Source organism: Gopherus evgoodei, chromosome 13 (assembly GCF_007399415.2).
Source record: "Gopherus evgoodei ecotype Sinaloan lineage chromosome 13, rGopEvg1_v1.p, whole genome shotgun sequence".
Classification (NCBI taxonomy): Eukaryota; Metazoa; Chordata; order Testudines; family Testudinidae; genus Gopherus; species Gopherus evgoodei.
In genome coordinates this window covers 23,818,590-23,833,438 of record NC_044334.1, presented here as the reverse complement: position 1 = coordinate 23,833,438, position 14,849 = coordinate 23,818,590, and the positions used below count along the sequence as shown (strand labels likewise).

Here is a 14,849-nt window from a genome sequence, read left to right as displayed (position 1 = left end):
CACTTCAGGATTACTATGCTGCAGGGTAATGGGGGTGGAGTGCGCAGGGTAAGAATTGTAGTTATCAGGGCTGGTAGGTGATCGTACAGGTGTTGGGGGCAGCTGGGGGTAATAAGAAACTGGCTGCTGGAAAAAGGTGTTTTGTGCAAATACTGGGGAACAAGAGAGAGAGCTTTGGGAGGGGTGTGCATTACCATGGTACAGATCTGCCTGCATGGCTACGAGAGACTCGAAAGACTCAGTTTGGTGAGCCAGGAGGCTTATCTGCTTTGAGGTTTTTTTGGTAGCCAATTCCTTTCTCCTGCTTTCTGTTTGCCTCCACTCATACATTTTTCTCTCTCCATTCCTGCGTCTTCCTACTTTCTCTGTTGTAGTGAATCATAACTGCTTTGATCAATTCTTCTTTTGATTTTCGCGGATTTTTTTCTCAAGTTCTGCAAGCGACATGAGGCCGGTGATCCGGCTGCATTAGTCAAGGTCACTAAAAAAAACATAGATAGAAACATGTAATACACAGAGGCTACATTGTTTATTATCACACAGTGAAGGAGTTTTTAGACTTTTTGTAGCATCCTTCCCACATACCTAACATAACACAGAGAGGCCAGGGAAGCGAAGGCATGGCGAGCAATGGGGTGAATGTTTCTGCCCCGACTGCACCTGGGAGGGGGAACTGATCGATGGGTCACTGGGGTTTATCTGCACTGGGTACAGGAGGTAGTTGGTGTCCTGCACAGGGGACAGTAGTGAACAGGAAGGTGGCGAGCTGCTGGTGGGGGGAGCGGTCCGCGTAAATGCCAGCCTGCTGGTGAGGGCGGGGAAAACGCGCTGCAGGGCTGGCTGCCTGCTGGAAAGGGGGCGGGAAGACCGGAGCGTGCCGCGGGGCTGGCTGCCTGCTGGAAAGGGGGTGGGGAGACCGGAACGCACCGCGGGGCTGTGGGGGGACTGCGAACCTGGCGCCCTGCACTCAAGTATCCCTAAATTCTCAACAGGGTTTCCTACTGCCAGATATATCACTGCTGCGTGTTACCTGGGAAGAGAGGGAGGGTCTTCTACAGCAATGTGGATTCCGCCCTGGCCCCTATGCAGCTTGCCTGTGTGCAGCCATGGTCCCCCCACCCCTCGCTGCACAGTGGATCGGACGAGTTAGCCTGACCGGGACAAGGACCACGGTGGCTCTCCCTATAAACTTGCGAAAGCACATTGCCCACGCTCTGGCTGCAACTTTTCAAGAGATTACCGAGGCCGATTACAGAGACGTGATAGAGCAAATCAATGGGCTATTCCACGTTTAGGCATGCATGCAGGCAGCCATAACCCAAACCCTCCTCTCCCAAAACATAAACTGCTTACTCCGAGCACGCTCCGCAGCTTCTTCCTCACCAGCAACTTCCAGCTGCTGCGACTGGCTAGCCTCCTCCTGGCTTGAGAAGAGCTCCTGGCTGCATGCCTCCTGGGACTCCAGGGTGTCTGCCTCCAGGCCAGTAGCCTCACTGTCGGCTTCCTCTACACCCTCCCTCACTTCTCCCTGCTCTGAACTCTCCATCGTGCTCCTAGGATTGGCAGTGGGGTCACACCCAAGTATGGCATCCAGCTCCTTGTAAAAATGGCAGGTTGTGGGGGGCAGCTCCTGAGCGGCGATTTCCCTCACGGGCTTTGCAGTAAGCACTCCTCAGCTCTTTTATTTTGACCCTGCACTGCAACGTGTCCCGTTCATGGCCCCTTCTCAGCAAGGACTGTGGTATCTGCCCATAGATATAATTTCTCTGGCTGGAGCGCAGCTGTGCTTGCACAGCTTCCTCACCCCAAACACCGATGAGGTCCTGCAGCTCAGAATTGTTCCATGCTGGGGCTCGTCTGGGGCGTGGAGGCATGGTCGCTGATTGATTGCACTCCACACCTGGCTGAGCAAACAGGAAGGGGATTTTTAAAATTCCCAGGGCATTTAAAGGTGGGGTCAGCTGAGCCCATGGCAGTGGAGTGTGCATGATTACCAGAGAGGCTTCTAAGGTATGCTGGGATACCTCCTTTTACCACAGAGGTCAATAAAAGCACTGGTGGGCGTCCACACTTGCTGACCAGCGCTGGAATCCCGACACCTGAGGCTCGACCGGGTGTACAGCCAGCGCTGAAACCAGGGAGTTGCAGTGCTGGCCGTGCTTTGCAAGTGTGGCCACATCCTAAGTTGCAGTGCTGTAACCCCCTCACCAGCGCTGCAACTCTCCAGTGTAGCCATGGCCTATGAGGGGAAGTTGTAAGATGGAGTTTGTTTTAATTTTTGTTTTGGTAAATGGCTTGAAGTTAGAAGAGAACTTCATTTTCCAGATTTTTGTCTCATGATACTGATGTTCATGATTTGATGTTCTGGATTCTAGTTATAACTAATAACTTCACTTACAATTTTACATTCCAATTCTTTTTGAATCTTGCTTTTCCTTTACCACAATTCCTTTTTCAGACCAATGCTTTTATGATACCACAAGTTGCATTTCAAATGTCTAAAATGGCTTTATTCCTCTCTTTTTTTTTTCTGGTAGCTTAAATCACCCAAGAGACCAGGTAAGTGCACGTTGATATTAACATTGGGTACAAATCATGTTCTCTCAAGCACACACGAATCTTGTTGGAGCCTTGTAGCAGTCTTTAAATTGGAACTTCTTTAGTCTCTGTGGTTAGTCATCCAGTGAGAATTACTGGCAGTTCTAGTGCTTCAAAACTGCCATCTTACCTTTTTTTATGAAACGAACAGTATAAATAGTGAAATATGATGGTGCAGGTGTCTGTTTAAATGTAGGATTCAAGAATCAACCAAAATGCTTTTGTAAGAGGTTTTTCGTCTTCTCTATGCGGTGTATTGAGATGGCTCACTCAGTTTTCTCGGGTGGGTGGGACCAGTTGTGCTGCACAACTCACCAGAGGGGTCTGGATATTTCTCTGGTGTTTGTAGTTGGCTTTACTTCAGTTTTTTTGGGCTTAGTTACAGAACAAGAGTCACTTAGAAGCTAATTCAAGGGCCAGTCTGTCTGCTGCTTGTAACACTATCACTTTTCAAATTCTTTGAGAGAAGCCTGGCAAGCCATTTTGGGTGAAAAGAGACAAGCACAGAGGTGAAATGACTTGCCCAAACAGAAGGCATTTATGTCAAAGCAGAAGTAAATTAGAGTTCCTCTGTTCATACCACACCTCCTTTAGTCAGTGAAATTGCATTAACGCCTCTGAAGCGAAGACTTACACCTATGGTCAGTTTTTTCCTGTTGCATGTGTATATGCTGATGTGAACATGCTAGTCTATATATACAACTTATTTCTGTTCCAGCATCTCCTTCATCTCCAGAACACCTACCAGCCACACTTGCAGAGTCTCCGGCACAGCGGTTTGAGGCTCGGATTGAAGATGGCAAACTCTACTATGATAAAAGATGGTAGGTTTAGAGGGAATATGTGGGGGCAGCTGCTGCTGTTAGTCTGAGCTCTGTAGAGACAAAACAATGCGAAGAGAACTTCCTTTGGAGAAAACATTTTAGAGGCAGAATGTGTTTCTGAGCAGGAGCTAGCCACTTACTACGTGTGGTGCTCTGAGTGAATTAGAAGTGGCTATAGTTCTTTACTGCAGGAATGTTGACAGAACTCTGAGAAATAGTTTGCTTCCCCCTCTGACTTTGTGGAAGGGAATTTATAGCTATGTAAGCTGGTATCATTGAGGGCCCTATTTTGTGCTAGAACACCAAGGAAGTGTGTTTATTAAAAGTAATGTTAGTAAAGGTAGTCACAATTATGTGCAGACAATTACAAATCCATGCTGCTAGTGCTGATGCAGCCGCTCTTTACGATATTGGAAGTTCTTAATTCAGCTTTATGGTTCATTAGAATGTTATGCCACAAGGTGGCAGAAGGTAGTAAAATATTATGAACCAGCAGAGTAGAATGAAAAATGTTTCTAATAACTAAAACCAAATAACCTTTAAAGATCAAACCCCTACACAAGAACCCACTTCAGAAATGATGATCAGATTTATCTCTGTAATTTTTATGGGTATGTAACTACTGAAGCCTCATGATACATCAGGGAAGATGTTCATTTTGTACAGAGAACTTCCCTTTTTAAGCTTAATCCTATGAAATATGCAAGAGTGAGCAATCAAGGACGCAGTCTAGTCCTTTAAAAATAGCAAGCAATTTACATGACTTATAATGTATTACTTTGACTGACTGAGCTGTGTGTTAGCTCAGAAAACCAAGGGAAGTTGCTGTAACCTTCTCACTGAATGGGTGGCATGTGAAATGAGTTCTTCTCAACATGAGCACCTAGAAGGTAGGTCATTTTCTCATCAGATTTATGACCTGTTCTTCTTTAGCTATTAAGTAGAAGGCTATAACTAAAAGTTCGTAACCTAGCACAGCAGCAATTTCACGGAGTTTTAGAGCAATTTTCCTGTTACCAACCCTCTGGTTGTCAAATTTCACTAAAGGTTTGGGGTGTGTGTATAATGACAGTTTAGCAATAGAAAGGAGCTTGAACGTGTGTAGCTTAAACTAGGATTCAACAAACTGAGTCTTTTCACAAGTGTATTGCTTTTTTGTTTAAAACTACTATTCTTCCCTGCTTTTTCTGAAACCAGGATAAACTATAGTGATTAAACTCCACTCTCTAGAATTTCAAGCACACAGACACATCTGTAAAAGGCTTATGTCCTCCTCCCTCTTAGAAACAACAGGCTGTTCTTGCATCTTAGTCAAGCGAAATTCCCATCAAATTCAAACTAAGGAATACATAGTTGGACCCCAGGTGAGCTTCTCAAAAGTATGAAAGGACTCTCTAAATCATATGTGGTTAGGACATATGGCATTATAGCATAAATATTTTTCTCACCACATTCCATTGTCATGGGGTTTCACTGTCAAGGATTGTAGTCATTGCCTTTTCCTGTGTCCTGTACTGCTGTTTTTACATTTTTGCTAGAATAATTCCACTCACATTTTGATAGCTACTTTGCAGAGGCATTATTACTGATATTTTAAAATAACAAAGTAGCTCGTGGTAGGAGGGTAACTTTTTTTGAAATGTATATTAAACCTGAAGCTGCTAGCATGCACTAAAAATAATAAACTCTGACAGCTCAGGAGTGACTATTTTTTTATTCCTTCTGACAGGAGGCATAAAGGACAATTTTCTCAAAATCGTTAATGTTTAAGGCTAGAAATGGACTCCCTGAGGTTTTTGTAGCTACATTTGGGGAACTTCTTTCACAAAATGGAGACTTAATAATGGGAAACCCAGCTGGATATGGAATTAGTATATATTTTTTTTCCTCAGCCATTTTGCCCCAATGCCTAAAACGCTTGCAGCAAAACCACTTTTTTGTTCTCTAATTTTAACTTTAGATGTGCACAGTATAATTGAGAATTTCATAGCAGGGAATGGGAGAGGCTTCCATTATTGGCCTCCAGTCTGAAGTACAGTGTGCATCTGAGGCTTTGGTTTGTGTTCCATTTGTCCATCATCCAGAGTCTCTTTGTCTTATTGAAAAACTTCCTTGCAAGAACAAGCTGACACTTCAGAGTTTGAGTTAAACATTACCTAGCAGAAGATGAAGTTTCAGGCAGCCTCTGTATGTGCTAGCCTTTATGGCAGTTTATTTTACCTAATGGAAAGCAAGAGTTCACCCATTAGAGCTATTTTCTTTCTCTCCTAGAAGCCAGCTTAAAAAATTCCCAGGTAAATTCAGTCCTAGTCCACCTTTCCCCTTCTATTTTTATCCCTTGTTTTCAATGGCTGTCTGACCACTTTGAGTGACAGTCTTGATCAACAAACAGGCAGTGGTAGTGCCTGGTTCCCCTTGCCATCTTGCTCCTCTCCATTAATTCTACTGTCTGCCTAGCTTAAAGTTTTCTATAGTACCCATCGTTATGGGTCTGTGCCAGTGAGCGATAGCCTCTATTGATGAAAAGGTAGGTCATTCTCCAGTCCCATTGTTATCTTGGTAATAAGGGTGCCAATTGCAATGGTGTTTTGCAATAAGGAAGTGTGTACATTAATTATGCTAAGACCCCCAACTCACTTCATATAGACAATGAAGAGCTGTCAGATTGTAGCTTCTGGTTACTACAACCTCATAGTGAGGGCTATTCATGCCCTAGCACTGTTTTCAAGCAGGCAGTGGAGTCTGGGTTGTAATAACTTGAGAATGCTTCCAGTTTACAAGATAACTGCTGAATAAACGCAGTTCATTGGCCAAGTCTCATGGTTACTATTAAGTTACCAGGGAACCAGATGAAATCCTGCCCTGAAAATGGAGATAGAGGTCTGAGATGTTTAACATTTCAAAAACAATTTCCCTGTCTTTTTTTGTTAACCCAATGTCTTCTGGTTTAGTTATTTACACTTGGGCATTTTTCTCATCTGAAGGGCATAAAGCTGAGACTATAATCTTCATTGCTGGGAAACAGCCTGAAAATGCAAGTATGGGAGCCAGTCAGAACAGATTATAGAACTAATTGTTGGAGACTTTCATATTTTATCATATGGCTATTATGGAAATAACAGATTATGCAAATTATCATACTCTAATAGCTATCAGCCAGTCAGCGTGCCGAAAGCTGCATACTGAACAGTTGCTAGGGAAGTAACTGCGATGATTCTGCAGCTCAGACACCTGATCTAAATGTCAGGCGTGTCATTATGGGGCAGATGTGGGAGTATAACTATGCTCCAGTAACTGTAAGGCATCTCTATACTCCTGGCTAAAATTGTTCACTTAATTATACTGAAATAGATTATATGTAAGTGATTCCTGCTTATGGGATAATAAAGAGACCGAGCGTACTTTAACTACAGCATTAACAAGGTGAATCCTTAAGTGTGTTACATGCAGAAAGCTAACATTAAGGCTATGAAATCAAGCACTTGAAAGCACTGCAGTATCCTTGGACAAAATAAGATAAGACCCTATTTTATCTCATGTTATATTAGCAAAGAAACTTGTACAAGCTGGATACAGCAATGTCATGTGGGATCCTGTGGCTTCCTAGTTATAATACAAACATTGTCTCTAATTGACAACTTTGGGTGCCATGAGAGATCAAATATTAGACTTCAATAAATGTGATTTTTTTTTTTCTTCCTGACTTTCTAAAACAGTCCACTTTTTCCCAAGAGTTTAGTCCTCTGGAAGTGTCTCTTGTCTGCTCAGTGCCTATAGGGCAAGTGAGTGTGTGTGTTTTTTTTTTCATGGCAGTGACTGGCAGACTGTGTGGGAAGAAGGAACTTGCAAACTGTTATCTTTGTTAGGTTGTCCAAGTGGGGGTGGGGTGGGTGTGTGTGTGTGTGTGTGTGTGTTTTTGTTTTTTTAAATCAATGCACTAACTAAAAAATAAAATCCATACCAACCTCCATCACATGCTTTACCATCCAAACATAACACCCAAACACTCATCACCTCCATGGCGATCACCCATTATGCACATACCTAGTTCTGCAAAATCACACTTCCACAACTTTAATTCCAGCCTTAGCAAGATTAAGCCATTCTCTCAAAACATAATTTAATGTCTCTAGTTTCTTTACTATCAGCAGGAATCTGAGGTCTGTTTTTTGATTTTTGAGGAATTACGTGTACTGAGATGTCTGTATCATGACAGTTGGAGGAGAAGCCACGTGAATTAGGGTTGGCTTGGATTAATATTGATGTGTTGCCTGACTTTTTTTTTTTATTAACTGCATTGATAAGGCTGCTCAAATGTACTTCCTAATTCCAAGTTAAAGCTGTTGGTGTAGTAATTTCCCTGTATCTTCTCTAGCATCAATTTTAAATGTAATTAGAGCATCAAGATTCCAGGACAGTAGCTCTGACAGCCCTTATGACACCTAATGTAGGGGGCTACCTTCCTTAATTCCTTTGCATGTTCTTGGGTGAGGAAGGTGAAAATTAAGGGAAGATCATGAAATAAGGGATATTATGAAATGGGGAGGGGAGAGGCTTTTACCCATGTTTAACTTGAAATTGTATCACTTGCAGCATGGACAGAACTCCCTGTTCTGATGTCTTCTACCCTCTTCCTCCCCCTGTCCATTTCATATCCATCCCTATCAACTGCAGACCCCCTTCTAAACCTGTGGACCTAAGCATCTTTTGCATCCCTGGTTCTCCTGGCCCTGTTTGACCCCTTTCATATGGCTGTACCTCCTAGGCCACTGCAGCCTTCTGCTTGCCACTAGATCTAATCTCTCTTTGCCAGTTTGCTACACCAGTTTGATGCCTCCTGCTTTTTATTTCATGTGTAATGTTTTTTTGTGAAAAACTTTAAGTGATGGGGGTAAAGGATTGACCATGGAACCAAGTGCTATGCTGAACATACAGGCAATGAATCTGAGGGCTTGGTGTGCTAGCAGTCAGAATGAACCAGTCTGTAGGACCTAGTGAGGTGGTTTAGCACATAGCTTCACTGGCAAGTCTCAGGAGCTCCAGCTATGTTGCAAGTCACACTTGTTGCTTAGTCAAGGTAGTGGGGGCAAGAAGATGGAGCGGTTTGCAGTGTCAAAGCAATTCCTAATGTTTGCCAGAGTGGAATTGCACTGAGTCTCTCCCTTGGATCAACTTCGGGTAGTGGTGCAGCAGGGGCGAAGGATTCAAGTTCTGGGCTGGGTACTATACTTGTAGCACAGAGGACTAACCGGGTGTGAGATGCTGCCAGAGAAATGAGCTGGGGCTTGATTACAAAACTGGCAGTGGAACACTGATGTTTCAGCACTTCCCTGCCTGTGCAAGGTACCAGTTGTGTTAGTGGAGAAGCACTGTCTTTTGGGTTTCAATGGGTGTAAATGCAAGCAGTTGTGACACAATGCTAAGAACATTAGGTTTTTTTTTTAAATTGCGTATCTGATAGATTTTTCTAGAATTCCCTACAACCCAGCCATTTGTTAGTCTGTATGCTTTAGATCATTTTAGATGAGTTTGTTTTAATACTCTAGCTATTGAAAGATGGAAGCAAATCAGTTGCAGGGAAAAAAAGAACTCTGCCCCAAGGGTAAATATTGTCAACTTTTGGTGTTACCATTTTTATGTAAGTAAGAAATTCTATTAAAACCTTTTAATTTATGCAGAGTTGTCAGTAATTATATATTTGAGTGGGGTGGGGGAATCTGCAGTATGCAGCTTAGTGTGATTGTAATGTTTGGGTGCAGGTGATGGGGAGAGAAATGGGTTTAAATCTTTAGCTATGTAATGATGTGAATATGCTGAGAAGTGAGAATCCTCATGCATATAGAATCTGTGTGGCTCATAAATCAAGCTACTAACGGCTTTCTAAATCTTCACATGCTGTAGATGGGATCTGCTGGGCAGCTAACAGATTCATGCGTTGCTTTTTGCAGGTACCACAAGAGCCAGGCTATTTACCTGGAGTCAAAAGAGAACACTAAGATCAGCTGTGTGATCAGCTCTGTAGGAGCCAACGAGGTAATGGGCTTCTTTAAGTTTTGGTCCGAATGAGACAATGACAAGGGTCAGTGCAGACAAGCAAATGGATGTCTGTCAGTTGGGCTTAAACTCATAATCACAGTACAAATTGCTTGGAAGAGTAGCAGCCTCTTCCTTTGGGGAAAGATGTGGTATATCAGAAGCTAAATCTGAGGTGCAGCTGAATTACTGTTTCAATCATAATCTTCATAATTGTGCTGCCAGTGATGCTTGCTCAGCAGTGTTAGTGGGTTTTAATATTTGTAACTTTAATAGTTTGGGTTGATCTCTTATTGACACTTATATCCTTAAACAAATCTCTTTTTACATATCCCTCTTCTGTGTTGCTCATAGATGATTTTTGGTGCACAGCCAACCTGTTAAAATTGGATTATGATATACTCTAGTCTTCTGATTTTTCCCCTGCAGAAAAGTTTGACTGAGGGTTTGAGGTAAGCCTCGTAGTGAGTAAAGAAGTTCAGTTCACCTTTTGGCTCCAGAGCCAAGTCTGTCTTAAGCTCCTTGGTGGAATGAATATTAATGATCTTGGATCAGCCTTGATGGCTGAGAATCCATATTACAGAACCACTGCACGTAATTTGTTGTCTCTGCTGAGGAGAGGCAAAGGATTGACCTGGTAGGAGACTTCAATATCTTTACCATGTAGATATGGTGGTCCCTCTCTGCCCAAGCTGCTCAGTTGGCAGGGCATCAGGAAAGATATTTGCATTGTATTTCCCTGGCTGTGGATTGAAAATTTCCGTTACTTCTAGTCTTTAAACTTTCCAGGAACAAATATTTATTCTCATTTGACATAAAACATTGGGGTCCCAGAAGAGGATGAATTAAAGGCTCGTCACTAAGTTTAGGTGTAGATAGGGTACTTCAACCTTACTGCTAACCTCATTGTATATGTTACAGGACCTCTAAGTTGCCTATTAAATTAAATCAAGATCTGAAGTCTCTTAAAAGAAAACAGCAGGCGCAATCTCCTGGAAGTTCCCTTGCTGAAAAGCCTTTATCTCTGGGATACATCTGACAGTCAGTGACTGAAACTGGAATTTTGGAGCTTGCCTTGTACAGACACCTCATAGTATTAGCAAAATATGGGTGAAGTTTGAGACTATACCCTACCAATAAGAAAGCAGGCTAGTAATTTCTCAAAAGCTAGTCAGTTTTTGCAGCAGCAGGATGAACACTGATGGTAAACTGGACACTGGTTCCTCATACAGCAGCTGTCTGTACAGCAGCATTGTGATTGCCAGCTGGTGGGTAGTTGCCAGTTTGAAATGACTCCTGGCTTAAGACACAATTAAGGGCCAAAGTTGAGCAATTTCTTAAATGTTCTCCTGGTTTTATCAAGGTAATTGGGTTGAAAATTACTGGTGGTTAATAACTATACCTACTTTCCTGTTCACATGTCCTACTCTTTGGCTGCTTTAGATACAAAGTTTCTGATGTGGTGTTTGAATAAGTTTGGCTTCAGGTTCCATAGGCTATAGTAAATTCCTTCACCTCTGGCTCAGAAAAATGGTTGTCTTTAGCAGGTGTGAGTTGAGATAGTTGATGATGATTAATGCCTCCCACAAACTAATGGACTGAAAGGAGTTGGGCAGCGCATGTTTGAGCATTATGTCAAGTGTCCATAAGTCACTTAAGTACCAGAAAAGGGCAAGTCATTTGGCTAATGCTACTTGAATTGCTGACCCAGAGTTGGGATGAGGTTAGTGGGGGTTAAGAGGCATGTGCATCTAGGATTGATCTGAATCAAAACCTAAAACAAACTTGGTATTTTAAGCAATAGGAGAATTGTGCAAAGAAAAACAATTGGCAAACAATGTGAAAACTAACTTTTCAAGAAAATGGAGCTAGAAATGCTTAAATTGAGTGGCCTCCATGAACCAAAGAAGTACCTCTGATATGGGTATTAAAGGGAAAATATTTTATCAATAAAATTAATATATGGGAAATGCTCTTTTATAACAATGAGCCATAGTTACCGAGCAATCATTAGGCTCTATGGTTGATTATTTAAATGAACCTGTAGCAAAATGCCAACAGATGTATTATAACACATACAGAAATGGCTAATTTGATTAAGGTTATTACAATTAACATTAAGGATCTTAATGTTGTAAATGATGAGAGGCTTTAGCTGAAATTAAAGAATCTCTCTTGCAAAAGGATAATGCAGACTTGCATTTTCTTAAAGTGGAATAAGAGCATTCTTTCAAAGGCAGCTGGCTTCAGCACTGGATTAGAAGAAAGAGGGAAATGGGTTGAGTTTTTTTATCTCCCCCACCCCCTTTTGGCATTTCAACTGAAAACAACGGACAGGCAAGGAAGGTACTTCTGAAAGGAACCGTAATGGGGAAAATGTGTGTGCTAGGGTCTAGATATACTCTTAATCATGAGCAGATAGAATTATTTAAGGGCTTAGAAGGTGAACTTATAAACTCTGGAACTGAAATTTGTTAAGTGTGATAACATTTCTGTGAAAAGCTGAATTTTTGGAAGTAAATTCCCCAGTTATAAAGTTAACACCCTTAAATGTTGAATATTCGAGGAGATGTTGGAGACAGTCTTCCAGTGAAAGGAATAATTAAAAGCAGGAAATGCAGAATATAATATAGTAAACAACAACTACTTTGTGTCTGTAAGTCGATGGTTAAGGATATACCTATACCTGAAAGCCAACACTAAAATGTGAATTGGTCAAGACTAAACTTAGAAACCTTTGTAATGGAAAATATTGTACTCTATTCATAACTGCAACAATGTTAATTTTTATCAAGTTTTATCAAGTCTTATTTAAAACGCATTTTAAAAAAAATGAAGTCAAAATGATAAAACCAGGAGGACACTTGCACAGATTCAGTTTAAAGGCATCTGATCTGGTTTCCAGACTCCTTGACGATGACTTTGATTTTAAAAACTTTATTTTCCAAATGGCTATTTCTGCAGATGCAATTTGTTGTCCTTTTAAATAGATTATATATCTGCAGTAGTAAGAATTTTCAGTGTAGGTGTTCAAAAAGCAAGCGCACTTATCTCCAAATACAACTTTATAATTTAATAGTGTGAGAAATGCTTCACTGAACAAAATTAGGCCAAGCTTTTCATTTGACTAATAGTTACTTGTCTGAGCAAATCCCAGGACAAGTAATTTTATGATCTGTGGATCTAGGGAGACTTATTCTTGATTAGCTAAAAACAAATGCAAGCTTTCTGTTATGAGCTGTTGTAGTAGAGAACTTCACCTGCTTGATGCTTAGGAGGAACAATTAGTTTTTCTGATTAATAGAGGGTAGGCAGCAGAGAGAGGGATAAAGCTGGTGATTGGATACATTATACAAAAGTTGCTTTTAAAAAGCCATGTTTTATATTCTTCCTAAGAAAGCGGGGAGAGCTGCAGAAAGCAAATTTTATGGCAAACATTAAGGATCCCTGAAAGATTTTTCTCCAATATTTCTAATCTTGGCGGGTCTCCGTCTGCTCTCTCTCTCATGCAGATCTGGGTGAGGAAGACCAGTGACAGCACAAAAATGAGGATCTATCTCGGACAGCTACAGCGAGGGGTTTTTGTGATCCGTCGGCGATCAGCTGCATGACTGTCTGTCTGACTCTTCCTTGATTTTTCTTTTTTAAAAAAGAACCCTCTTACAGGGAATAGCAGGCTGTCCACCCAGCCATAGCAACAGAGATGCTGTTATGGCCTCCTGAGAGACTTTGTGTGGCTGGCCACATCATCCCCATAGTCCTTAAGTCTCTAGTGACACTCAAGCACAGCCCTGGAGCGCTGGACTTTGCCATAAACATTCTCTGAGCTTTTTCATATTTCTAGAGACTATATATTTAAGAAGACTCTGCCACATATTTTCTCATCTTTATAGCTTTGTACCGTGAAGCGTGTGTGTACATGGACAACAACATAAGTTTTTGAACTGGGGGGGAGCCCAGCTATTTTCCTTGTTGAAAGCTAGCTCTGTTTTTTCTGCAAAGCTTAGGGTGCCGAGCAGAAGGAGACTAATCCAACTAGCTTTGTCTGTAACAACATGACATCAGTTCTTTTGGATGAGCTGTTGAAAGATTTGCCCATGCAATGAGGATTTTTTAGGAAAGTGTGAAAAGTGTTCTGGAAACCTGTAACATGCTGATGTTCCAGTTGATTTTAACCTGGTTAAACAGTCATATTTGGTGAATCCAAAGCTTCCTTTCTCTTCACATTAAAAACCCTTCAGATGAACAAACAGTGTGTGTCTATACTGCTACACTGCATTTCCATACATAGATGAGTATAAACCAAAGGATTAACCGGACTTTGCATGAGGCAGTGACATTGTGAACAGCACAGTATAATCATGGATAATTTTATCTTTCAGTGCTGTACATAAGTTCCTTGAAATTGATGACTCAGCTAATTAATGGAACAGTTGACGAGTAACTTATGATATAGATCTTTGCTCTCAAGGCCCTGATACAAATTGAAAAGCTGCATTGCTAGGCCTTGATAGTGTGTATGAAGCCTAATTCCCCAAATGTCATACAGTTTCTCTTTCAAGGTGTTTTTTAGTTAGAAACCAAGATGAGTCTCTACAGTGTCCTCTTCAAAAGTGCTGTAATTCTACAGTATTTGACTAATAATGGCATCCATTCAAGTGTGTGTAACCACTTGAGTTCCTGGTAGCTATTTTCTAAAAATACTTTATTCACAAGTGGGCACTGATAGCCAGAGGCCGCCATGAAATGTGTTGATGCAGCAACACGAACTATACAACATACAGGAAAGAGTGTCAACTTTCTGCCTTCTATATGAGTGAAACTGAGTCTCCACTTGAAAACATTGGGCAATGAGTTAAGGTGCTCCTTTATCAGTGTCTGTCACTTGGAACTGGGTTTTTATTCTTTTTTTTTTTTTAAAATGCCACCTTGTTCATGTTTAGGTTTGTATTTCATATCTGGGTAAATGAACTTTTAAATTTTACCTTTCTCCAGTCCTTTGTTTATTACAGTTGGATAGCATCAAGTCCCAGTAATGATTCTGTGTACACACACTTGAGTCTTGGGTCCATGGTGGAATCTTAGAGCATCTCTACACTTACCAATAGATGGACGCTGCTGCAATTGATGCAGCGAATGTCGACTTTAGTGGATCTGGTGAAAACACACTAAATAGATGGGAGAGTGCTCTCTACTTCCCCAAGAAGCGTAAGGGAAGCCGACAGGAGATGTTCTCCTGTTGACACAGCAACGTGTAGCCACCATGGTAAGTGGATCTAACTATATCTACTTCAGTTACGTTATTCACATAACTGAAGTTGCGTAAGTTAGATCAATTCCCCCCCCTCCCCTACGATAGTGTAGATCAGCCCTTAGAGATGAGCATGTGATATA

The 14,849-nt window shown here is 41.5% G+C and overlaps 1 protein-coding gene across 1 annotated transcript in view; it reads left to right on the top strand.

The window, feature by feature from the left end:
* The window catches only part of SUDS3 (SDS3 homolog, SIN3A corepressor complex component), a 34,250-nt gene extending 19,811 nt beyond the window's left edge, over nt 1-14,439 (top strand). The window contains 4 exon segments of the mRNA XM_030582546.1: nt 2,538-2,559; nt 3,317-3,422; nt 9,371-9,455; nt 12,968-14,439. Coding sequence (XP_030438406.1) covers nt 2,538-2,559; nt 3,317-3,422; nt 9,371-9,455; nt 12,968-13,066 — 312 coding nt within the window. The 3' untranslated portion in view covers nt 13,067-14,439.
* Nucleotides 14,440-14,849: the final 410 nt, after the last annotated feature.